This window comes from Microtus pennsylvanicus, chromosome 14 (assembly GCF_037038515.1).
Source record: "Microtus pennsylvanicus isolate mMicPen1 chromosome 14, mMicPen1.hap1, whole genome shotgun sequence".
Taxonomy (NCBI): Eukaryota; Metazoa; Chordata; class Mammalia; order Rodentia; family Cricetidae; genus Microtus; species Microtus pennsylvanicus.
Window position 1 is genome coordinate 73,618,632 of NC_134592.1, and position 26,495 is coordinate 73,645,126.

The 26,495-nt window shown below is 41.9% G+C and overlaps 1 protein-coding gene across 1 annotated transcript in view; it reads right to left on the minus strand.

Annotated features, from left to right (window-relative positions):
- Positions 1–4,707: 4,707 nt before the first annotated feature.
- The window catches only part of Nampt (nicotinamide phosphoribosyltransferase), a 28,031-nt gene continuing 6,243 nt past the window's right edge, over positions 4,708–26,495 (minus strand). The window contains exons 2-11 of the mRNA XM_075948704.1: positions 23,427–23,583; positions 21,322–21,425; positions 19,955–20,083; positions 17,329–17,487; positions 15,647–15,783; positions 13,618–13,843; positions 11,678–11,797; positions 8,800–8,940; positions 7,470–7,604; positions 4,708–5,880 (exon numbers count right to left, since the gene is read on the minus strand). Coding sequence (XP_075804819.1) covers positions 5,770–5,880; positions 7,470–7,604; positions 8,800–8,940; positions 11,678–11,797; positions 13,618–13,843; positions 15,647–15,783; positions 17,329–17,487; positions 19,955–20,083; positions 21,322–21,425; positions 23,427–23,583 — 1,419 coding nt within the window. The 3' untranslated portion in view covers positions 4,708–5,769. The remainder of the gene's footprint in view (positions 5,881–7,469; positions 7,605–8,799; positions 8,941–11,677; positions 11,798–13,617; positions 13,844–15,646; positions 15,784–17,328; positions 17,488–19,954; positions 20,084–21,321; positions 21,426–23,426; positions 23,584–26,495) is intronic.

Below are 26,495 nucleotides of genomic sequence, written 5' to 3' on the forward strand. Positions count from 1 at the left end.
TAATTTCAAAACTACTGAAGAGGAGAGGGATTAGCCTACACTCTCTTTCCCTCCCTGCTCCTGCATTCTCATACATACAAATGCTACGTTCAGTGGCTGTTTAGCTCGCTGCCCCCTCTCTGCCCCGGGGAATAGAAAGCTCTGCAGCAGCAGCAATCAGAGACACCTCATCCCAAGATGCCTCAGTCTGGCACAACCAGCACTTGCAATGGTGTAATATTGTTTTCCTTGCCTGGCAATAAAAGCAGCTCTTTTATATATGATATAAAATAAAAGGAACTCAGAGAAACTTGGAATTTCTTATGCATGTAAATTTTATATGACCTCCTTAGGGCTACTGTGTGCAAAAGGCAGGAACAGATGTGTTTGGACAGGTCAGGAGATTTGCAATCTGGATGAGGTATGAGGTGTCTTTGTCAGCTAGGTTATCTGCTCTTTACTTCCTGTAGGAAAAACACGGTGACCTTCTCATCCCCGGCAGGTTAGGGTGCCGAGCCTTGATCCCTAAGTAGGAGTAAGAACACTACTAATGCAGGGTAGATGGCGGTAACGCATGGTCCCAGGGGTAAGGTCTCGCACCAGTGCTTGGGAAGTGGTTTATGCAGAACAGTGGTTCTCAAGCAGAGATAATGGGAGGGTATCTACACAAGCCTCTCCCACGATCAGATTCTGGCATTTATCATATTTTAGGGGAGTACATGTGTGTGCTTTAGAAAAACCCACAGGTAGTCTGATCATTATCCACCCCCCCACAATCAATGAAAGGATAACTCACCAGAACAAGTGGAGAAAGGGATGTGTCAGAGACATCAGAAGCCCTAGACTCGGGGGGGGGGGGGCGACCAGGAGCGGCAGTTTCTCAGAACGCATCTTCCCCTGCACTGACTACCCAATGTTTCCAAACACGGCTCATCTGAGAAGAGTTTCATCCGAAGCTCTGCTTTCCCCAGGGCTCGGTAAGTAAGCCACAGCCTGGTGCTGGAATGCTCCGTTCTTTCTTGGTGCCACACTTTGCTCACACACTGTTCTGGGGACCGGTGACGTCAGAAGCCCTGAACACACGACTCATCTTGTTACAAGGAAAACTGCAGCTACGACGCCCCATCAATTGTTCCTTTAGACACCTCCAACCTTGCTTTAGAGGTGACTTTTTGTAAAAGTGGCAGGTAGATCAAGTTTCTATCTCTTGAATTTGTGTTAGGATATGTATGGCTCACTGTATGTACATACAGCTCAAGATTAATTTTGCTTATTTTGCTAAATGTTCCACCTGCTTTTTTCATTTATTTCAAAAACCATATACATATTGGACCTTTTCCTGTTAGTCTGAAAGCAATATGCTTACTTCCATGTTGATTTGTTCATGTCTATCTTTGGTCTTAAATTGACCAGTAGCGCTAGCCACTCTCCCGATTCAGAATCTTTCCAATTCTGCTCCTGTATGTGCTTTTGTGGTGTGAATCCTGCTTACTTTAAATCCTGGACACATAACTCTCCACTACTGTTTCATGGAGTCTGCATCTGCTGAGTTTAGTGTCTGCCCCTCCCTTATCCCTTAGATAAACTTTCTGAAATGGTGGCATGCAAGTTTCAGTTTTTGGTATCATACAGAACTGTTTATCCTTTCTCTCAAACTTGTTTTAGCGGGAACACGTTGTCTCGGCGCTGACTTTCCTTTTGGACACTGGAGTCCCCTGGTGCTGTTGAGGCAATGCTCATCCTTCCTTGGGACATCACGGCTTGTTCTGGCTTTCCTCCATATTTCTATTAGTGCGTGTATGAAACAGTGGGCTTACACATTTTTACGTATGCTAATAATTGCTTTGCTCAGATCTGTACTTGCTCAGCCTGTGTCCTCTGCTATCTCAGGCTCGCGGCTTCACCCACCTGTCTGGATGTGGATTTATTTTGTTAAGGATTCACTGAGATTTGACTGATAGAGGTTGCTTTCCCCAGTCCGGGTGAATCCCAAGGCCATATGGAAAACGAGCATTTATTAGTTGTACAAAATAAGGACTTTCAAGACAGGGCCTCACTTCGTATCCCACGGTGGTGCAATCTGTGTCCTTCTACCTTGGCCTTCGTTAAGACATTTCCACAGATGTATGCATGTACTCTGATCCTGTGCAACCGTTATTATCCACCTCCTGCTGGCCCCTCCTCTGCACTCACACCTTAAGAAAGATTCTGTAAGCGATAACTTTCACTGTCTGTCCTAGCCTGAGTAAGTACCTTACTTTACATGATGGTCTTCAGTCACTTCCATTTCCCTCAGAGGATGTTTGTTGTTCTTTATGGCTGAATCAAAGTTACTGTGGAAATATACCCCATTTGCTGTTGAGGGACACCCACGATAGTTCCATAACTGGGCTATTGTAAACAAAGCAATAGACTTGAGTGTGCCCTTCTGTAGACAACTTGGTATTTTCCAGTAACTATCCACTCTCACGTAAACATCGCCAAGTCCCATGAACCTGGCGCCCCGCCCCTCACTCTTAATAAATGATCCTGCCACCCAGAGCTGCTGAAGGTAGAAAACAGAAGCATCCTCCACACCCTCCTTTCATCCTCTCTCTGGAGCAATACCTAGAAGAGGCAGGTCTGGAAATGGCATTTATCTGACACACACAGCCAAATTTAACATTTCACTAACAGAACTAAACTTTATTTCCATGTTTATTACATGTTATCTTTGATGTTGAGTACATATTAGAATTGACTTAACATACAACTTGGGAGGAAGTTTGATATTCTCCACCAAATGGGTTAAAAAGGAATGTAAAGCTACAAAATACTAGTTTACGTGACTTCTAAGTTCCGGTAAACACAACAAAGAATGCCTTGCTATTCTAATTTTCTAAGATGGATTTAACTATAAAAGCTCTCTTCATAACAGTTTATTCAAAGGAAGGGCTACCCATAAAAACGGTTTACTTTAAATATCGTGTACAAATAACACTTAACACAAAATCCTCAAGTTATGAATTGGGGCGGGGCTACTATCAACTGCAAATCTAGTGTCTTAAATCTGCATATGTTATCTGCTTTGTCAGGAAGGGTTAGGCCAATCCAAGGGTGACACACAGCACAATCCTATTTGACATTTCTGTCAGCCATTTGGTACTTAGAAGGGCGATGGCCAAATGCTGCTTAGTGGCAGAAATTCAAATTTCATCAGTTTCAAGGGGACCGGAGCCAAGAGAAACTGCTCATTCCACTCCTGGGCCCATGAGCACAAATGCAGACTTCTAGTTTTTACTAAACATTTTAAGATAAAACTGGTGTGTGGAGCTGCTTGGTTTCATAGAACACGAGGCGCCGCTCAGTACCACACCAACGACAGGTTCGTGCAGTTCTCTGAAAGCCTTGCAGCATTCTGTGTCGTCTTGGGCAAAGACAAGGGTCTACACGGCTCAGGCTGGCTCTTCTGTGTATGCCTCTCAGGTACTGGGATTACCACTGCCTACACAAAGCCTACCTAGGACAAGTCTTTTTAGTACTACTAACCTTAAGTACACTTTAATTTTCTTAGGGATGAAGAGGCTAGCCTGGAATCTGCTATGTAGTGGAAGCAGGCAGACCAGGCTAGCCTGGAATCTGTTATGTAGTGGAAGCAGGCAGCCGAGGCTAGCCTGGAATCTGCTATGTAGTGGAAGCAAGCAGCCAAGGCTAGCCTGAAGTTTGCTATGTAGTAGACACAGGCAGCCCAGGCTAGCCTGGAATCTGTTATGTAGTAGATGCAGGTAGCCGAGGATAGGCCTGGAATCTGCTATGTAGTGGACACAGGTAGCCGAGGCTAGCCTGGAATCTGCTATGTAGTGGACACAGGTAGCCGAGGCTAGCCTGGAATCTGCTATGTAGTGAACACAGGTAGCCGAGGCTAGCCTGGAATCTGCTGTGTAGCCAAGGATGATGTTGATTTCTGATCCTTCCGTCTCCACTTCGGTTCAGGGATTTCAGGTACACACATGCCCAGGCTGATTAAATTACATTTTATTTCTTTTAAAGTCAGTTTAAGATTTTTTTTTTAAACCATGTATTGTAGGATAAGGATTACTAAAAGTAAGTAATGCTTTCTATTCTGTTAAGTTTTAGGATCACCTGCAAAAACCCAAACTTACTTCATTAGATCATAGGTATGCTCTCAGGTAACATTCATGACTTATGGCTTTTAAAACTTCATATTAAGGGCAAGCTAAATCGGGCTTCTAGTATCAGATAGTTAAATGAGAAAGAACAAGAGAAACTCCATAAAATCCAGCTTCTTCCTTCCCAGAAAAACCAACATCTCTCAAAATGCAAAGGCATGCTCCTTTTCTCAGAACACAGGCTAGTGAGCTTTCTGGGTCTGTGTTTAGTGAACAAAGCGTGAATTCCAGACTTGTGGACTGTGTGGTCTCTATTGTGGCTACTCCATTTCTGCCACGGAAGTGGGAGGCAGTCCTAGTACGTAATCAAAGAGGAGCCAAGGTGGCCTGCAGGGCCCTAGCGCTGACCCAGTGTCAGGCGTCACCCCGAAGAAGCCAGTTTCCTGTTTGTAGGGGCCGAATCAGGGTCTAGCAGTAAATCACGATCAATATTTTGACCTGGATATTTTAAATTTAGCTACATCTCTGGTTAAGGAAGATTTCCATTGGGGATAACATCAAGAACTTGCTTAAGTATTAGTTACTGAGGATTTAATTTAAAATTAATAAATGATGTCCATACAGTTTAATATCCAATTTAATTTTTTAAAAACTTAATGAAAATATAACAGAATCAAAACATTTAAAATAAGTACACTCACTACTACCCACTCCAGCAATTTATTTAAGTCATACCAACTATAGAATATGAAAAATAAATTCAGAAGTGTAATTACTTTAAAATACACTACTTCCACTTTCAATATTTTACATTTATGTATATATTCTATAGTGGAAGCAGAAATTCTCTCTAAAAACATTATCTTCTTAAAATCTTGAGGTGCATATTAGAGCCACAGGCAATATCTGACATATAAAATTGCAGAACAGGCCTTTCGAATTTGGCATTTCATTGGTACAATACAATGACCAAGGCATAGGACTGTACAATGCCTAGACATTCGAGTAAGAACCATAATTCTCTTTGATGTAGAATGACTGATGCATAATCTACAAGGGCAGTGAGTTAGTAATTCTGTTGGGTATATGTCCTGACATAATTTCCAAATGTACAACAACACAAACAACTTTGTTAAGGCCATGTTTTATTTGCTGATTAATGGACAAAAGGCAATGTAATTTATTTTCAAGTATTTTCTTGAAAGTCTGTGCTCATAAAAATCATGAAAAGTTGGAAACAGACTGTTAAATCACTGAAACTTTAAATATATCTTACACAATCTCGTTTGTACAAAAATACAAGTTAAATATAAACATAAAGCAGTCATGGTAATTTATGCAAATCTGTTTGATGTGATCTGCAGTTATATATAAAAGTTTCTTGGTTCTGTGACTTGTGAAAAGGTCAACACAGACCGAGTTACTATCTCTAAGCAAAGGGCCCTAAAAAGCTCGCTTTAGCATTCATCTTGTACATGGTTACACGTGTTTCCTAATTTGAGATCTTCTAAACATTGTGGGAAAAATAAAAGGGCAGTATGTCCATAAACCAACAAATAATCTGGCTGTAGTATATCATAAACACAAACGCACGCATCTGTACACTGGACATGTCCTCACATACACACAGGCACACACACAGTGCACGTATGTGTACACATACCCGCACAAACACCCAGGCCTAGTGAGGGGCCACGTCCTGCTCGATATTCAGCTGCGCGTTTTTTCTGACTTCATCAAATGAATAGCTTTTTGTCACCTTTCCATTCTTGAAAACTGTATGGAGAAGATCCTGCAGAATGTAAATTAGGATCATCATTAAAAAGACCATTAAATATCTGAATTGTGCTTTGACCCATTTACCTAAGAGGTCAAACACAGAGCTGCTGAGAGCGGCCACTAGCACAGTGAGATTATGATAAACATTCTCAGGCCAGTTTCCTCGAAGGGAGCAAAACACCAGATGCCCCGCATACCTTTGTACCTCGGAAGAGACGTTTGCTTGGAAAACCTACCACTGTCCCTGCTAAATTCTTCCTCAATGCTGCTTAGATCAGTCAATCTAGACATTCAATAAATTTGTTAGCCATTAAATTTTGGCCTTAAAAAAAGGATAAAATCCAAAAACCAAAGCCAAGACAGAAACATAGAAAAATAGAAACTTTTTGTTCTTATTTATGGTGACAGAGACACAAAGATTGTAACTGCAAAGTCATGGATAAACATCAACAGAAGATGAGGACTGAGTTAGTTTCTATATAAAAATCCACTGAAACTCATCTTTCTTCCTTACAGTACATGTGACATTCACTGGCATCTAATGTGCTCTAAATTGTACCTATATGCAGCACTTTCTTTTGTGAGTTTCAATATAAACCACCAGGGAGTGCTGGTGTTTAAAAGCCTCCACGACCACAGAGGTCACCACCATCATACTGACTGGACAGATGCTCAGGTACTTCTCAAATCCGTGTTGCCTCTGACTTAGTCTCAACTGGCTTTGCTTCACTTGAGATGACCCAATTCAGCAGAACCCTGGTAGCTTCAGTTGTTATGTGAAATCTACTCAAAGAATTGCTGGTGGGCTACATAAAAAGATTTAATTCTAAAAACCTGATCTACAAGTTCACATCATTTTCACATAAAGATGGATTATTTTATTAATTCCAGCCTCAAACCTTAAAAGACAAGGAAATAAACTGTTGTAGGCCGTCATATTTGCACAGTGTCCTCACAGCACCAGCTGGGCGCTCACGTTGAAGAACATAAACACGCAAACTGCAGCCCCCTCCATCAGTGGCTCGGAGATCGGCAATCTTTCCACACTGAGTACACTAATGTGTACTTACGCTGAAGACCACAGATCACGTGCTATACGTTCCTTCCAGTCTGGTTACTAGATCAGAAAACTCAGTGATGGCTCTTCCTTGCTAGTTAGATAATATGAATCAGCCCACTCTCGTTCTATGTTACTAAGACAATTTGCTTTTCTTTTTTGTTTTAAGCTCATAATTCTATGAGAATTGAAAAAGACCAGAGAAAACCATCGAAATGGTTATTAAGTTCTAAAGAAACAATTCCTTTCAAAGGGGTTTGGAAATAGTCCATTTCAAAGTTCTATTTTACTTTAACACAGTCACATGAAGTCAAAGAACAACATTTAAAAAGTCCTATTTGCTATGCTGCTTTAAAAACCATTCACTGATAGCTGACAGTAGGGTTACGACCAAATATAAAAGTCTGTAAAAGCTATCAACGTCTATCACGTTTGCCACTATGTGAAAAAAATTATTTCAATGTCACAAAACTGTGAAAGAATAATAGAAAAACCCCTCTTTCCCTTTGAAAAGGCAGTTCACTGCCATGTTAACAGGTACTCACATGGCCATATTCCTCAAGGTCTCCTTTTCCTTCTTCAAGTGTGACGAAGTTCCCTGCTGGTGTCCTGTGTAAAGATAATCGGCCCTTTTTTGACCTTTTGTTGGGGTCAGCAACTGGGTCCTTAAAGACATTAACCTGAAATCGAAATCGAGAGAAATGATGAACCATCATCTAAACGTCTCTAAAAACACGTATCCCTTTGGCTGCCAGAGCTCTCACCTGCAGGCTGGCGGGATCCCTGGCTAGAACTGGTTTTTATTTTATTTACTTATCTATAGTGTCACAAGTATAACATCATTCCACAACTGACCCATTAACTAGCCTGTTTTCCTTCAAGATAGTCATGGTATAGAAACCCAAATCATAACTATCTTTTACAGAAGGATTTGGAGAAATTTACCATGTGGCCCTTATATTATAGATGATAAACACATATCTTTATACACTTTATAACAGAGAACTAGAGTATTTAAGACACGCTGTACCACCTTTCCCTTTCGTTACTTCCTTTACTGCAGTTAAAAGGTAGGAGATACAATCAAGGCGGGGAGGGGATGCTGGCCTGATGCTCGCACTAAGAGGCAGCAGCTGGAGAACCTACTGAGCTTGGTGGCATATCCCTGTAGGCCCAGCCCTGGGGAGCACAGACAGGGCCACACCGCAAGACCCTGACTCAGAACAGTGACAACAAGGAAGGACTTCTAGACTGAGGACAGTGCACTGTAACAGACACACACATACAGATCCAGAGAGGGGGGAGGCAAAGCACTAACAGATGGCAGAGGCACGGGAGAGCAACAGAGAAGACAGCTCTGGGTTCTCCAAAGAAAGGTGGAAGACGGTACACAGGCTTTCTACCTATTTATATTTTCTTTTAAAAATTTATTTTAAATTTTAATTCATACCACATACCAACAACAGCCCCCCCCCACACTCCTTGCTACCTACCCACCGCACCCACTCCTCAGAGAAGGTGAGGCCTCTCATGGGGAGTCAATAAAGCCTGGCATATCAAGTTGAGGCAGGACGAAGCCACCCCCCGCATTCTCATATCAGGTTGAGCAAGGTCTCCCACCACACCAAGCTACAGAGCTGTCACCCACAACCAAGGGCCTAGTTCTGTTCTATGCAGGCTCCCCGGCCATCGGTCCAGAGTTCATGAGCTCCCACTAGCTCGGGTCAGCTGTCTCTATGGGTATCCCAGCTATACTATGGTTACTGAACGATTCCGGTATTAAAATCAGAAGCTCAAACCCCACCCTGATAACAGAATCTTGACAGTGATTACTGCGGACTTGATTGACAGGAGAAGAAAAGCAGAAGGACGTACCCCAAGGCCGTTGGTTACAACATAGCTGCACTTGAAGGAGCAGTTCAAGAGGTCTCTTGTTAACTTCTGTAGCAAAGCTCCGCCAGAACCAAAGGAGACGTTTTCAATACTCCACTTTTTTTGTTTCATTCCCTCTACGATCTAGAAGATAAAAAACAAGCAAATGAATGATCTGGAAGACAATGGAAGTTACCTTCCAAGGGCGACACTGTGAGACCCCTACAGCTGTCTGTACCAGTCAGTACTTAGAGAAGCCTCGGCAGGTAACAGCACACACTAGCTTCTTAAAGACCCACGCGGGTTGCAGTGGATGTGTGGAAGGAGGGTTCACTTGTAGATTTTCAGTGTGGTCAATGCAGTCAGGCCGAGAGTGAAGGAGCAAGAATACTGGCTATATGTATACCTAAGGCTTCCTGAGCCCTCCCAGTCACCCCAAAGCTACTGCCCAATGCCGGCAACAAAAGCTGCAACACTTGCCCCAGATGGCTAGACTCTAGGGTTTCCACCCATCACAATACATCAGGGTGCACGGCGTTAGTACATGTAACAGTTACTGTATGTAAGGCACAGGTCAGTGGTTATGCATAGGAGCCCATAATATCCGCTTGTACCTAACAACGACACTGATGACTCACTTCAAATGCCTCGTGCGCCAGTGCATACACAAAATTATGCATGATACTTTCGATGTTATGATTTATGACTGGGTCACTGCAAAGGAATGATTATCTACAAGCCGGCTGGAGAGACAGCATGGCACACAGTTCTTCCGAGGGATTCAAGATTTAAAACTCCAGTGAAGCCGTGGTATCAGCGCATCTGTGTTTCTCTGCGTGGGGCTTATTTACCAACCATGTACCTCTAACTTACAAGCAAATCCCATCACTTTCATAATGAAACGGGAAGTGAAATTTATTAACCATTTTCTGAATTTCATGAAAAGCCATGTTCTGTTTAAAAGTCCAATTTAAAAAGAATTTTCAAAGTGATTAAGGCAGAGGCCAGTTATGGCTTTAAAACGAATCATTTACATGTTCTCCCTGTACACTAAGTCTCAAATCGATCTTTGGATTTTCAACACTAAAAAGAAACAAACCCCAAACACCATCATGTGTTAATAATCCAACCTTGAGAAATGCAATCATTTTAAAACTTAAAATTCTATCCATCTCTTTGTGTGTCTATGTGTATTTATTCTTTTCTTTTTAAACCAAAGTATGTTTTTCAATGGGAAGAATTGAGGTAAAGACCACAGCTTACTTCAAAGCGATTCCTTTAGGTTTTATACAAATCTTGGTTTGTGCCTGAGAAAGGCATGGAGATTCTTGTGATCACACATGAGGACCAGGGGAACCAGGAATTAAACATACAGGATTGTCTCTTCAAACAGAGATACAGAACCTGGCCGGGACCAAAGCTTGCCAACCTACAGAACCTGTTTTTATGGAAGATGTCACATGTAGTTAATCTATAGACCCCAACTTTCTGGAAGATGTCACAGGTTCTTTATAAAGAGTATCTTATTAAGCTTTATTGTACACACAGGATTGAGTTTTTATCATCAGAAAAAAATTTCTCCAAATTGTGATGTTGCTTAAATACACCTAAAATAAAGTGCTTGGGGCCAGAGTGTTGAAGTCTGAGTCAGCACTGGCTACTTAGTTGTGTTGAACCAGCTACCTTTCTGCCCCCGTGGTGGTCACTTCCCAGGACAGTTTCACACCATGGCTGCCAGCTCAGTGTTCTCCACTCTGCAACATGCCAAAGTCGTTCACAAACAACCCAAAGGGAAAAATCAAGGTGGAAGTAAACGGACAAACTATCACTCTTACTACATAATCTGTTTTCGTATTTCATGCAGAAGTATTTAAGTTAGCTGAGGAGCCCTTAGGATTTAATTATCTGTTACTATCACCAACATGAATTGTGCTCCAGTGAGCAAGTGCTTTTCATGTATTATGTATTTATGTGGGTCAAAGAGCAATTTGTTCTTAACATTTACATCAATCAGTGTCTTCTAGCAAGCTTCTGATCAAAGTTGTAATTCATGGAAGAAACATGAGAGATGCAGACAAAAGGGCTTCAAGACAAGGGTGTAGGGCAGCTGACAGGAAGGAAAAGCTACCCTGGCCTGTTCGTAAGATTTTAAGAAAGGACAACTTGAGAATAAAAACTCTGGAAATCTGTTAGACTGCAAGGAAATCCTCTTTTTGTTAGATGAAGTAGTCCCCCACTGCCAAAGTTAGGAACACTAATTAACACATACAGAGGAAACTATTAAGAATAATTCCTTTTCCTATTTCTAAAACTACATATGACTAACTTCCAACATGAAAAATCAAGTACTGTCCTCTGGGTATGATGGGTTTCATATATGTCCCCAAACTGCTTTGCTTTGAGAACCAGTGTAAGATATTCTCCCTGTACCCGAGTGTCCAAAGAACGACTTGTCACATATGGTCAGCTTCAGCTGCCAGTCTGACACAGGTCTAGAGACACAGGGAGAGAAAGGCAGCAGAGTGTGGGGTCTGGAACCATTAGCCCCCCCACCCTGATCTAGATAATCCTTCACTGAGACTTTGTTCCCAAGTGACCCCAGATTGTGTCATGGTGACAACTCTTATACATATTCTGGGCTCATCAAATAAAAAGGCTTTATTCTGTTTCTCTTCAGAATCACAACAAAAGGTGGCTACTGAGGCCTGGAGAAGTATGCGTTGGCTGCCATTTCTGTATTTTAAGCTACTATTATTTCTAAACACCAAAGGTTTTTACCATCTTAAATATTAAAAATAAGTTCACAATTGCATTTAAATTTGAATGGGCTACTTATGAATCAAAATAGCTGTGTCAAGATCATTCAAGTGGATCACACTACCTCTTGCAAGGTGTTGATATCCACGCCATCTCCCTGAATGACTCTCAGGTACGGGGGCAGCAGCTTGTAGCCCTTTGAGTTCTCAGTGACAGGAAACTTCTTACCTAAAATATCTAAGACCTGCATGAAAAAACAGAACACAAGTAACTAAGAGAGGGAGGGAGGCTTCCCAAGCTAGGAATTATTTTTCTTTATTACACAATTTTGAGAATATAAAAGTTCAATGACTTAAACAATCTTAAACCACATATAAACCTTTATAAAATTTGGTTGCAATGACTTTTAACCACATTAGAAAAAGGTGTGAGCTTTCCTATTTCGTCAATTTGTATCATTAAATTAGCGCAACACAGGTTTTTCTTCACATCTTTCAAATTATACAGATTCAAGCAAGAAAATCTGTAATATTGAAACAATATTACAATGTATATATATAAAGGAAGCATGGAAGGTATAGCACAACAAACCCCTAGTTATGCCTCTGATTTGGACTCGCTCTGCTTGTGGCCAACGGTTGCTTGGTTTACATTTGTCTGACGCTGAGCCACAGAGCTGAGAATCAGACGGACAAAGCGTATACAATGTGCAGTTTGTCCATAGCTCTTCGCTCTAGGAAAACTGGCCTGCGTGATATGTGAGCTACTCCAAGCCATTCAGCATTTTATCACAGCGCAAACCCTTAAACACAGATTTGAAATTGATCAGGAAAACTTGGTCAGGGCCGGAGAAGACCTATCGGCTACACCCCTTCCACACAGCCCCTGCCTTTCTTGACATAAACTGCTAATAAGAGATCCTAAGTAATGGCTTTCTTATCATAACCGCCACGATGGAAATAAAAAAGCTGTTTAGTTGTCCAAAGTGAAACACTTCAGGCTAAGACACTGAGACTAGCTGTTTACAGAATTAAAAAAGGTTTCATTAATCTATGCTCCCACTTCCTATGAGAGAGAGAGAGAGAAGCCATCTGCTCACTAGTCGAGAACAGTTGTACAGGAAGGCTCCAGACAGAAGGCCTACACTGTTTCCACGTTTCTCAACCTTGGTGGGTCATTTTCTCCTTACAACAGAGATGGTCAGAGCCAGCAGTGGGTTGTTTTTTTTTTGATGAGATTAAAGGAAACTAACTTTCTGGAGTCAAGCACCCACAGGAGTTCTCTGTAGAAGGTATCAGTCAACTCCTGCTGGGATGGACACTTTGTAAGACAGGTGAATCAAGCCCGACACTAACAGGCAGGTCTGCTCAGAGACAGTCCTAGTTCTAGTCGAGCAGCTCTGAATTATTTGTGTTCTTCATTACCACGAACAGCCGCCTTCTGTACTAACAACAGGTTGTAACAACAATTTCTAATATAATAAACCACAAATGATCCACAAAGACATTGATTAAAGCACAACCAGATTAAGATTAATCCTGAGGCACATAAGGAAGTATTCACTGGCCCTCAATCATCTACTTGACGATATGTAAATAAACTAACTTGTAGGTGAAGACTGTCGTTTCCCGGACGCCCAGAGCCGAATAATCACACAGAAACTATATTAATCACAACACTGGTTTGTCAATGGCTTATGCGTATTCCTAGCTAGTGCTTATATCTTAAATCAACCCATTTCTTTATTCTATGTATCACCACAAGGTTGGGGCTTACCAGGTAAAGTTCTGGCATCAGTCTCCTTCAGCAGCTACACAGCATCTCAACACCACCTACCCTTTCCACATCTCTGTTCGGATTTCCTGCCTGGCTTTACTCTGTTAAGCCAGTGGCCAAAACAGCTTTATTCATCAACCAATAAAAGCAACACATCTAAAGAAGGGCATCCCACCTCCTTTCACTGCAATAACGTGACCTCGGGCAAATCTACTGCTGTCTGTCTGAATTACAACTCAGTGAAGGAGCCGGTGCACAGGCTTCTCAACAACGCACATCACGACTTACCTTCAGTACAGTGTCCAGTGGGTTCCCGGAATCAGGTCTGATGATGAGTGGCGCCTCTGTACTTCTCGATACTATCAAATGTCTGAGGTCTTCACCCCATATTTTCTCACAAGCATTATAAATGTCATAGCTGTCGCTGACCACTGACACGGGCACTGATGAGAACTGTGTTACTATGTGTTCAAAAGCATCTTTCTCATGGTCTTTCCCCCACGCTGTTATGGTACTGGAAAACAAGTGAAAAATGCAGGTTAACTCAGGCAGACATGGGACGGATTTCTGAGGCATCATTAACCACCGTCTCCACTGTACCAGCCCTTCAGTGTCACAGAGAAGGGTTCAGTTAGTAAGTGATTGTCGGAAGGCAAATGCAGGATCTGCGCTAAACCACCCCTGTCCAGTTTGCTTCCAGCACTACAAGTTAACAATACTCATCTTAGTAGTTACTGTCACTTAGCTCTAGGATCAACAATTAACCAATTATAAACCGGTTTGTTTCAGCCTCCTTCAACCTAATCAAAGTCAGCGAGCATACACAGCCTCCCACCTTCATGGCAGAATACTGGAAAGGGTGAATACATACTCCCATTTTCCCAGCAGTGTAAGCACTTGGTTCTTTTTGAAAATGCCTAATTAATAGTAAGTTACAGCTGAATAAATAATCACAGCACTTGGGAAATGGAGGCAGTGTAAGTTCAAAGCCAGCTTGCACTGCATGAGGCGCTGTTAAAAATCAAACAAGCCAGCATGGTGTGCAACCTTCATCCACCTTTTCAATCCACTTTTCATACATATCTATTTTAGTCTTTACTCCCCTAAAGCATGTATACATGTTATCATAATGTTTGGCAGATAGTAAAATATGAAAAAGTACTAGTCAAAAATGCTCAATCAAATTTGATTATTTCCTTAAGAAGTCAAGATCTCACATACTGTCTCTATAAAAGCTTTTCCAACCCTGTCAATGGATATGAACCTTCCTCGTTTGAGACTACTGTGAACACCTTAATTGTGCCTCTTTAAATAAAAGTTCTTAGCAGAGTAGACAGTTCCTCGTGACTATTTTTTCTTGAGGGGTCAGCTATGCACTGTTCTGTCCTTGCTGATCCGACGGTGATGAGTTAATGTGCACCAGATGACAAAGTTCAGCTTACTCTACACTGAAACACACAGGACTTTAGGCATTTTCCAATGACTGTATTAAATGAGGTTAAGAACCAGAAGCAAAGTTTGACATATACTTACTACATATTGTTCACTTTCTTTTCTTCTTTCTTTTTGTTTTTTGAGACACTGTTTCTCTTTGTAACAGCCCCAGCTGTCCTGGAATTCCCCTCCCTCTGTAGACCAGGCTGGCCTTGAACTCAGAGATCCACCTGCCTCTGCCTCCCAAGTGCTGGGATTAAAGGCGTGCGCCACCACTGCCAGGTTACACTGTTTACCTTCAATAAGGGGAACTCTAGAACCAGAGGGGCTGAAACCTGGGTTATAATTTCCTAGTGTTCCTTGAGATAACACTAAGAGTAAGAAAGTAAACACAAGAGAATCGTGACACCTTCCTCCCCATTAAAATGGCTTACTTATCTAGAATTGAAAACACTGGTCCAGATGACAATTTCCTGGTCAAAGGTAGGGGAGATCACACAGAAAAGTGGGGAAAGAAATCAGTACTTTAACAGTGTTTCCAGATTTCAGCTAATAAAGAACATTGTATCTGCATATACAATGTAGCAAATATAAAAACCATTCCTTAAATGCACTTCAATCTGTTTACTAGAGTGGTTCAAAATCCCAGGCCTGCCGGATCCTCTCTCTATAAAAGTGAGTACTCATTTTTTTCTGTTTATTCCATGGAAGTTTATTTAGCGTCTGGCTCTGTTGTCAAATCAGGTGTTGCTGAGTCACACATAATAAATTCAAACCAAGCATTAGAAAGCAATTAGTTTACAGGGCCAGAGATAGGACCAGGGGCCTTGTGCATGCAAGGCAAGTGTTCAAATATTCAACACGAGAACAGACTCAATTTTACCTGTGCTCTGCCGCTGGAACAGAATAGCCCGGCACAGGATCTTTTGTTCCGTAGTATTTTTTAATCAGAGCGATTCCTGCCACTGTATCTGTTCCTTTGAAGTTGACCAAATGAGCAGAAGCCCCTATGCCAGCAGTCTGAAGATCAACCACAAACGAAAATTCAAAACAGGAGTTAACACCCATCAGCCTCGTCCCACTTCCCACCGCAATGTCTCTTCCCCATGCTTGTGCTCTGCACAGTGTTCACTGCGCCTGTCTGTCCCCCTCCACCTAATGTGCGAAGAGCTGACCATGTATTTAGAGGTATGCTCTGTGTACTGAGACCCTCCACCTAATGTGTGAAGAGCTGACCATGTATTTAGAGGTATGCTCTGTGTACTGAGACCCTCCACCTAATGTGTGAAGAGCTGACCATGTATTTAGAGGTATGTTCTGTGTACTGAGACCCTCCACCTAATGTGCGAAGAGCTGACCATGTATTTAGAGGTATGCTCTGTGTACTGAGACCCTCCACCTAATGTGTGAAGAGCTGACCATGTATTTAGAGGTATGTTCTGTGTACTGAGACCCTCCACCTAATGTGCGAAGAGCTGACCATGTATTTAGAGGTATGCTCTGTGTACTGAGACCCTCCACCTAATGTGTGAAGAGCTGACCATGTATTTAGAGGTATGTTCTGTGTACTGAGACCCTCCACCTAATGTGTGAAGAGCTGACCATGTATTTAGAGGTATGTTCTGTGTACTGAGACCCTCCACCTAATGTGTGAAGAGCTGACCATGTATTTAGAGGTATGTTCTATGTACTGAGACGACACACAGTAGTTAGTTATCTGTTGACTAAGCCTCCGGAGTTGCAAGAAATGGCCTACTTAAAGCAAGTTCATCCTCAGTTGATGGAGGAAGGTCATTGGTTAAAATAAAAGAAGCTGCTTGGCTCTCTTTGGTTAGGAGATAGGTGGGAGGAGTAAACAGAACAAAACGCTGGGAGGAAGAGGAAGTGAGGTCAGACTCCGCAGCTCTCCTCTCCAGAGCAGAGGCAGGAGAGACGCCATGCTACCTGCTCCAGGGAAGACGCACGCTATGAAGCTCCGACCCAGGATGGACTTAGGCTAGAATCTTCCCGGTAAGACCGGTGCTATATAGATAAGAAATGGGCTAGTCCAGGTGGGAGAGTTAGCCTAGAAGATGCTAGGTAGATGAGCCAAGCAGTGTTTAAATGAATACAGTGTCCGTGTAATTATTTCGGGGCATAAGCTAGCCGGGCAAGCGGCTGGGGGTTGGGGACGCAGCCCCGCCGCCGTTCATATTACAACACCCAGTGACATTCTGAGAAGCTGGCAGAGGCCTCTCATTTTGGTTTGGGTGAGAATACTCCCTACACATAGGCTCAGATATCTGAACACCTGGTCGCCAGCGGGTGGTGTTGTTTTGCGAGGCTTCAAGAGCTGAAAGCCCCAGGACACTTCCAGTTTTCTCTCTGCTTCAGGCTTGTATTGGAAACTGTGAGCTCTCGGGTTCGGGTTCCTCCTGCTGCACCTCTGCCTCCCCACCATGAGCTCTCATAAACTTTCTGACATCTACTGCTTCTGGTAATGATGTTTTCTCGCAGCAACAGGAGTAGCTAATATAGTACTGACAACTCACACTGAATTCCCTGAGACCCGTTTTGGTTTCTTACCTCTTGTGAAGAGACTCCTCTGTAACCAAAATCATGTAACTTGTATTCCAGACCATCTAAGTTACCAGAAGTTTCTAACAAGTATTTGGCCAGTATTTTCTTCTGCTCTCTTGAATTTGTGGCCACTGTAATTGGATACCAGGACTGAACGAGAATAGTCTGTAACAACAAAATTAACCACATTATTAATATAAAATACTGGGTTCCTTCTGGGGAAATCACGGCTTACTTCTGGCCTTAGGAAGCCATCAGCTCCCAGGAAAAGCACCGTCGCTGCAGATGCAGCCACTGCTCGACTGCTGTAGCAGCAGAGAGAAGTGAGCACTCTAAGCCTCAAGTAACTCCAAAGAAAAGTTTTGATTCAAATTGCAATTTGCCATGGACGGGCAGATTAACACTCAATGCCGAGCAAGGTCACACCGTCCTAAGTTCCTCAGCGTATTCTTGATTCCTTGACTTGTGTGGGCCAGCACCCGATGGGCCCGTGACTGATGTAGAGTCTAGGAAGCACCCATTTAATAAAGCAGTCAGGTCTCAGTCCTGTAAACTGACTCGGTCCTAGCAGTGCTGTGAGGTTAGAGACCCACGCCTGACACCCTTAGTCAGAAGGAAGCCATGGCAGGCGTTCTCGTGGACGTGTGAGAACTGCTGGTCTTACTCTACAAGAGCTACTCTTCAGTCTCACTGTTTTCTGGGCTGCCGGAAAACTCCAAATTCAGGCTGCTGCATAGCCCTGGAATCACACTAATTTTTTGTCTTGAACTTACTATTTTATTCTAGGATGATAAATTTCCATTTACTTTCTAAACCTGATAGTATATTACCAGAAACAGCTTCCAATCTACTGCAGAAAACGCTAAGACAGCATTACAAAACTGGTAGTGGTATCTGAGCTGGACCAAAAGGGAGTTCATTTCTGAAATAAATTTTATAAACTTACCAAACAGAAGCTAAGTGATCAGTAAATGAAACCAATGGAAAGAGATTACTGGATCTCAGACAAACAACTCATCTAAAAGGCAAACTTCTGTGGCTTTAGGTTCCTGTGGCTGAATCAATATGGTGCTCAAAGCGCCTCTCCTCATTGGAAGCTCTAGTCCTCATCCCTTGATTCTGGACTATTCTGTGATCAATCGTGTCTCTTTGGCTCTCTCTCTTTTACCAAAACATAGTAGCAGTCAGATCATGGGACTTCCTATTTCAGGACTCATTACCCACCTTGGGGACACCCACCTAGTCACAAGGAGGCAGGACTCAATGATGGACCACTCAGTCGTAAACTAAAAGTGACCAGTGAGCTTCCTGCTTGAGGCTTTGAAGAGAAAACGCTGTCTGAATGTACTGACAGACAGTGTGGTTAAGAACCATCTGCTACAAGGAGGAGGATATAGCTCAGCCAACAAGTGCGAGTTCAGCTCGTACAAGGCCCTGTGCCCTGGGTTCCATCTCCGGCACCACCAAAACAAAATCCTCCACACCCTTTACCGTTGTGCTTTTATATTATCCTTCCAATATCAAAATCTGCCAATCCAAAACTAAGATTTGTTGTCATTTACTTCAAGTTCACAGATAATTCCAAGTTTTACAATACAGTACAGACCAATTAAAATTTACATTTTAGCCGACTGTACCTTCTTTCCTGGGCCTGTTTCAAGCCTCCTCTTAGTTGATTGCACTCAAAAGTCCAACAGCATTTTAAATTCTGTCACCTTAGTAAAAGGTTTTCAAACATATTCTTGAGTCTTATTTTTCCAAAATCTTACTTTATGCAGTGTAATAATAAATTATTTTCGTCACTACTGAAATGCTGATGTTAGCCACATAAACAGCACCCAGCGACTTGGTCCCTTCCTCCACAGATGACCAGTGCAGCTTCCACCAGGAAGCTTGAGATTACATCATCATCATCAAAATTACTGGCACTGTGACAACATGGAGCCACTCAAGAGATACACGTAAGGAAACCCCAAATACCTACTACATATGTGCCCTTCTTTTAGATTTAGAAATCAAACAGTAAGAACATAGAATTCTGTTTTTAGATTAGAAGCTGAAAAATTCATTGAAAGATCAGTGAATGAACTGGAACAGAATGTCTACCAGAAGTCTGCATGGTTAAAACAGAACCGAGCAACTTTTGCTCTAAGCTAGTATACACGGAGACTGCCAATGGGTCAGCTGGCCTGGGGCAGCAGCTGTTTGGGAGGCCAAGGCAGGAGGACAGCCACTTCCAGACCTGTCTGGACAACTCGGTGAGACTTCGCCGCAAGGATTTTCTTGAAAAAAGGGCTGGAGGTGTAATGTAGTGGAAGGGTTGTCTAGTGTGCACTATGCCCTGGATTCTGGTCCCAGCAGTGCCAAAAGAAACAAAAGGAATTATAAGACCGATGTCAACGGAGCTCAGTCACTTGATTTATAGCCTCTCGTAAGATCACACTTCATCAGAAGGACAGATAGTAAAGACACTGTGTTCAAATATCACTCACTGATGAGGAAGCTGAGACAGGAGTGAGTGCAGATTACACAGCCTTACCAGTGACAGCAAGCTTCCAGGACCCAGTGGTCTTTAGGCTCAATCACCACTTAAACAATGTTTGATTCTGAATAAAAAGCCAAACCCACTCACCTCAATCCAGTTGGTGAGCCAGTAGCACTCAGGGTCTGTGTTCTCCACAGTGAACAGCACATTCCCTCTGGGAATGACAGAGCCCTCAGGAACAGCCTTTACTTCAATTGGGAGATGACCATCGTATTTCTGGCAGGAGGCAACAGCAACAATATTCACTCATTCAACAGTTGCCTGTTATGCCAGTTTTTTTTTTTTTACATTTTATGGAAGCTAAATTTTTACCACTGCAGAAAGTATAGACGTCGTTAAATCATTAGCAACAATCTAGTTAGTCAGAGTATCCCACAGCTTCTAAAGTGAGTCAGAATGAGTAACTTAGGCACCAATCCAGCTCCTAAGTTCATGTTGTTACTGCTATGAACACCTACCACTTTGATCAACACTGATCAAAACAGCATTTCCCTGACTTGTTCAGAAAAAGAGAAATTTCATTCTACCATACTGTCTTACAACTTGTTCCACACAGGTCATTTTCGTACATGAAAAAGAAAGAAAGATTAAAGGCTAGTGTGCAAGAACACACAAAGAAAAGGAGATCACTACAGAGGAATTTTAAGTAAGACTTATCTTTTTCCTGGCAAGTAGACATTTAAAGCCACGAAGACCCCGACATTCAGTGACCAAGTCTAAGTCACTGCCCTGATAACCTCACGTGAACACTTGGTTCTCAGATGCTGGGACTGCTAGGGAATTTGTATGCTCAGTACACGATAGTAGAGTGAAAAGCAAGGCTGAACTCACTCAAGGAGCTGCACCACACTATTCTACTTGCCGAGAGGAGGATCCCAGAATTATGTTGTGATAAACTCATAGCATCTACTTTCAACCTGAGGAAGTTAGAAATAACTTACGAAACTGCCAAGTAAAGCTATCCTTTAAAAATTATTAGTGTCTCTCCATTTTAAGGTATATTTTCCAGAAATGTATTAAATTACCTCTCAAAAAGTGAGTTCAATTCTAAGTCACTTACTAGCATATTACTCAGGATCACTATAAACTCTGTTAGTTTATTTTAGATTCTGTCGCCTTAGTAAAAGGTTTCAAAACATATTCTTGGGTCTTAGTTTTTTCTAAAATCTTACTTTATGCAGTGTAACAAATTATTTTCATCAACGCTGAAATGCTGATGTTATCTATGTAAATGGCACCCGGTGACCTGCTGTTTTATTGCTGCTTGTTAGTGATTGACACTACAGAGGAAAAGCAAATGTTATCTAGTTTTTGTAAGAATATCTTTAAAAATAACTATTATATTCAGATCATCAAAAAAAGCTTTATAGTTGAATTTTCTATTCAAATTCCACGGCAAGAAATTTTGATTTAAACAAAAACCAAAACAGGTAAGAAGTGACAGCCATTTGTACCTCAAGAATGTAGTTCCATCCCCTTTCATTAAAGACATCATCTTGGAAATGTTCTTTGTACACTTCTTTGGCCTCCTGGATTTTCTCTTTGGTCACTACCTTACCTGGAAGGACACACAGGTCTTGTTTACATTCTGTGACTTGCTGAGTCACCACAGCAATGCTGTCAGCTCTCTCATCCCTTATGATAGGAAAGCAGAGAGGATGAACGAGATTCACCCGTCAAGAGCAGATTCAGAAAGGAAACCTGTACTTCCAAGAGCTCACCCTCACCATAATTTCTCATTATTTTACAAGCACAGGAGCAGCTAAACACAGCGGCTCACACTCATAAATCAAGGACTCGGGGAGCCAAAGCAGTCTGAATTACATGGTGAGGCTCTGTCTTCAAAAAGTAAAACAAGCAAGCAGCTAGAATAGAAAATCACTTGCACACCATCAAAACAGACAAAATCAAATGGCAGTGCTCTTTAGATAGTCTTTAAATCTCTTCTTCTCTGTAAAATGAGGATAAGGGTACAGAACCTAGTTACAGGACGACACACAGCTATTTAGAAAACACGGCCTAGAGCAGTTTTGTAAACTACTGATAAGAACATATAATTTAGTGGGGTGGTTTTATAAAATTTTGGCAACAGTAAAAACTTCTGAATCTACAAGAGCCACAAGTTAATTCAAAACCAAACAGGCAATGAATTCAAGGTTTGTTTTATTTTTTATTTTTGGCAGTGTTCACCTGTATTGGATCATGCAACTTCATCCATCTGGGTCTGAACACACACATGTGCACTTTGCACTGTACACGGCATCACCATGTCAAGTCAACAAATGCTCTAAGTACTATAAAGTTATTTTTTTAAGTCAGAAAATGTTTGTATATCTATTTTTATATACTTATATACTCAGAATTGTGCAAAAAATCCCTCAAGAAGGGATTGCCAATGGCAATGGTTTAAGAAGCCACACACCCCTATAATAACTTACAAAGTTACAGAAATAAATATTCTCTACGTTTAGAAACCAGTATCAACTGCTGTATTTAAGACCCTGTGCACTCTCCTTCCATACAGCAGGACCTTTACACCTCACTGGGTTTTCAGTAATGCAGCAAGTCTGCTCTATGTGACCTTAAAATAGCTATCATTTGCGTAAAATTAAGCTTAACCTGTACTCAACTGAAATTGTTTTTGCTTTAAAAATTAAAAATTTCCAGAAGTGTAAGGTCTTTGGAACTGGTTTCCTGCTTAGAAACTTCATTACAAAATATACTATAAATGATCTCAGCAAACAGCCAATCCACCCCTGAAAATTACTGGGAGGATTTTCGTGTTTAAAATGCATTTTAAAATTAAACCCACTAATGTAAACAGTTTTGAAAAATAAAACTGTCAGATATATCTAAAGCAATATAAAAATATTCTAGTTAAATCTACCATAATTCAAAATGATTTTCCAGATCAAAAACAAACCTCTTGCCCTGGGTCAATGGCTCAGTCTATCAGTAAATGAGAATGGCTTCTGAACATTACTGCCCTAAACTTTCTTTGGAAAATTATCAGTTTCAGAAAACCTTTCTTTAACTTAAAACATCCAACGTAAACACAATCTAAGTCTTAGTGCATTCACAGAAACAGGTCATAATTTTTTTTTTCTTTTGATTTTTGAGACAGGGTTTCTCTGTAGCTTTTTGGTTCCTGTCCTGGAACTAGCTCTTGTAGAGCAGGCTGGCCTCGAACTCACAGAGATCCGCCTGCCTCTGCTTCCCGAGTGCTGGGATTAAAGGCGTGCACCACCACCACCCAGCATAATTTTTATAAAAGGCAGCATAGTGGTAGTTCAACAATTATAAACACTTGGGAGGTTGGGGCAGAACTGCCATGATTTTGAGGACAGCCTGAGCAACTCCTTGTGTTTAAGGCCAGCCTAGGCTACAAAGTAAGGCCGTGTCTCAAACAAAAGAAAACAACTCCTAAAGTGGTGATCAAATATAATGAAATATCAAAATTAGGTTACCTGAAAATTACTTCAAAGAACAGAACATAATACAGAAAAAAATAGGAAGTCACATGAAAGCAGTGTTTTAAATGTACGAGGAAAAGCAATACCTTTTAAGTACTTATTAAGAATGTACTGCAACCCATAAAACACTGTTTCCTCGTATTTCACCTTCCTTACTTTGGAGTTTTCTATCTTCTTTTCACGGCATTCAAAGTAGGAATAAACTTTGCTTGTGTTGGGAGGGTATTGTTTATAGTGAGTAACCTACAGAAAGAAAGACACCTTCATTAGGAAACACTAAGAGATTAAAGCACAACAGACAAGTCTTCAGTTTATCTCCAATCAGAGGGTTTCTTACTTGCTATTGATCAACCTACCCACCCTGGCCACACAGAACAAGAGACTATGATCCTGCTAATAATTCCTTATCTTACCATCAAAACAAAAGTGACCGAAGAGATTAGACCTAAGTATGTTCAAAGCCATAGGGTTGAGCGGATCTCACTTGATCTTGGGGTGCAGCCCTTTGCAGTCTGAGACATACACCTTACCGAACAAACCAAGGAAACAATTCAGGCAGGCTGTGTACGTACTTGTTTTTGCTTTGTGAAAGGTTTGAGACTGGTGGTTTTAGAGTACGTGGCTGTATTTGTATTTTGGGGCCAGGACCTGTCTACCTGAGAGAAATACTTGCACCTTTTTTGTGTGTTTGTGTGGTCTGTGTGTATGTGCATGCATGCATATGGAGGCCAGAGGTGGATTTCAGTTCTGCCTTCGTCATATCCGTTTTATTTTTGAGACAGGATCTCTCATCAAACCCAGAGTGCACCAGTTTGGCTAGACCAGCTGGCCAGCAGGCCGGGGTCTTTGCAGCACTGCACTGTAAGCACGTGCCAACATGGTTGCTTTTCACGTCAGGTGCTACAGATCAAGCTCAGGTCCTCGGGCCTGTGTAGCGGGCACTTTACTGACTGGGCCATCTAGAATTCTGGCCCAGATTCTGACTGTGACCGGGTTTTGGAATTTTGCCCCTGTGACACCCATGCTCAAGAAGTCCTAATTTTGGATCAGGAATGCTCAGTCTATTCCACAGCTATCTAATGTGCAAAGCGTGGCCAGTCAACGTCTTCTCAGAAGCCGCTTCTTTAGGTAACTATGAGGGTGAGCTCGGCTGCCATGGTGTCTACAGAAACCTGGACGAAAGCACAGCAGCAGCAAGTGAAACAGCAAACAGAAAGCCTGTTTTAGGTGCTGGGATGGTTGACCTGAGATCAACCCTGGGACACACATGGTAGGCGAGGACAGATTCCTCCAGGTCACTGACCTCCACAGGAGCACCATGTACACATCCCTACACACAGATACAAAATGTAGTGAGACATTTAAAAACATAAACGGAACCTCCTGTTTCGTTATTTCTCAAACTGCCTCCTGACTGAATAGTATGAGTTTAAAAACATGAAATTTTTATGTTTTTAAATTCGGCCTGAGGAACGTTCAGCATCCACTAGAGCTTCAGTTTTACTCTAGTGTTTTTGTCACTCTAAGGCGATTGTATAATTAAGACATTTATTTTAAAATTTACAAATTTATTTATAAATAAACAACCAGGAGTAGTGTGTGTCTGTACAGTGTTAAGGACAGGAAACGTTCAAATGTAAGGTACAGGGTAAATGACAGCCATGGTGCCCAAGTGTCACAGGTGTCGGGGTCCACGCCGTGTCTCCTCATTTCAAGTTTAGGAAAGCCAGTGTTTCTCTGGCTGTAGAACGTCGATCTCAGAGAACTTGACTCCATCTACAGAATCTTTGTAGCTTAGCATTAGCATTCTAAAATAAATGCATGTCCACTGCCACTTCTGTATGACCATTCTCTGTGTGTCGTTCCCAGCAAAGCAGGCTTGGAGCTCCCCTTCTGCAGAACACAGGCAAACGTGTGTGTGTGTGTGTGTGTGTAAACCTCTAGAGTAACGTGGGCTTTGAGGGCCTCAGTCCTGCAGAGGGCTGCAGCTTCTTGTTAGGCACAGATAAAAACAACAACAAAAACAAACCCTCTACAATAAAAGGCAAAAGGCATCCTGAGCGAAACGCACACACCCTGAACTTTAAAGGTCGGAGCCCAGGGACTGACTCATCACTGTCAGTTTAAGGAACACCACAAAAAAACAAGGGAGAAAGCTAATACAGAACCCACAGTAATTAAAGCTATTAATCCACCACAATGCAAAAAAAAAAAAAAAAGAAAAAAAAAGAAAAAAAAGCACTGAAGTTAGGTATATTTATAAATATTTCAGTAATAGTTAAGCTTGCTAGGAAAAAAAAAAGATAACCGAACTTAAAATATATCCAAGATATATGTAAAAACAATAGCATCAGACTTACAACGTAGGGATTCCAATTCTTTTAGAGAAACCTAGGCATTGAGGTGGGAGAAAAGTAAAACTGCACACAGGACTGGATGACACAGTGCAAAGTCCCTAAATCCAGGGTCACAGCTGTTTCTCACAGCACCCACCCAGACTCGAGTCAGTTCTGACCCACAGTTCACGTACTTCAGTATCTTCTACCAGAATGGACAAGTCCGTAGGCTTTGGATGGGTCAGTGGATACACACTTGCTGCATAAGCCTGAGGAGCACTGGACCCCCAGCACCCACCAAGTGCAGGCAGGTGTGGTGGCCCAACCGCAGCCCAGCACTGGGAGGTGCAGACAGGGTCCACAGAACACACAGCTTGCTCGGACTAGCCAAGTTGTTGAGCTCTCTGTACAGGGGAGACCCAACCTCAATGTGCTATTCTGTAGAACAACTGAGGAAAATATCAGACATTAATATCTGGCCTACAAACAATACCTTACGAACAGAAAGCCCAGAAGCATGCGCGCACACACACACACACACTGCACGCACACACGCACACACACACACACACACACACACACACACACCGCACACACACCATAGGCATTTAACGACTGAAGCTTTTGTTTAGGATGCATCTCTAAAATGGTGCTTTAAAACCCACTTTTGCCTACATATACATAAAATACTACATACAGGAATGGTTCCTATGTTAAAAAAGATACAATTTAAAACATGAAGTCTCACAGGCTGCTGAATTAGAAATGAACCATATTCTACAATTTTAAGAGAAATTTTAAAATTATTTTAGAGAATAC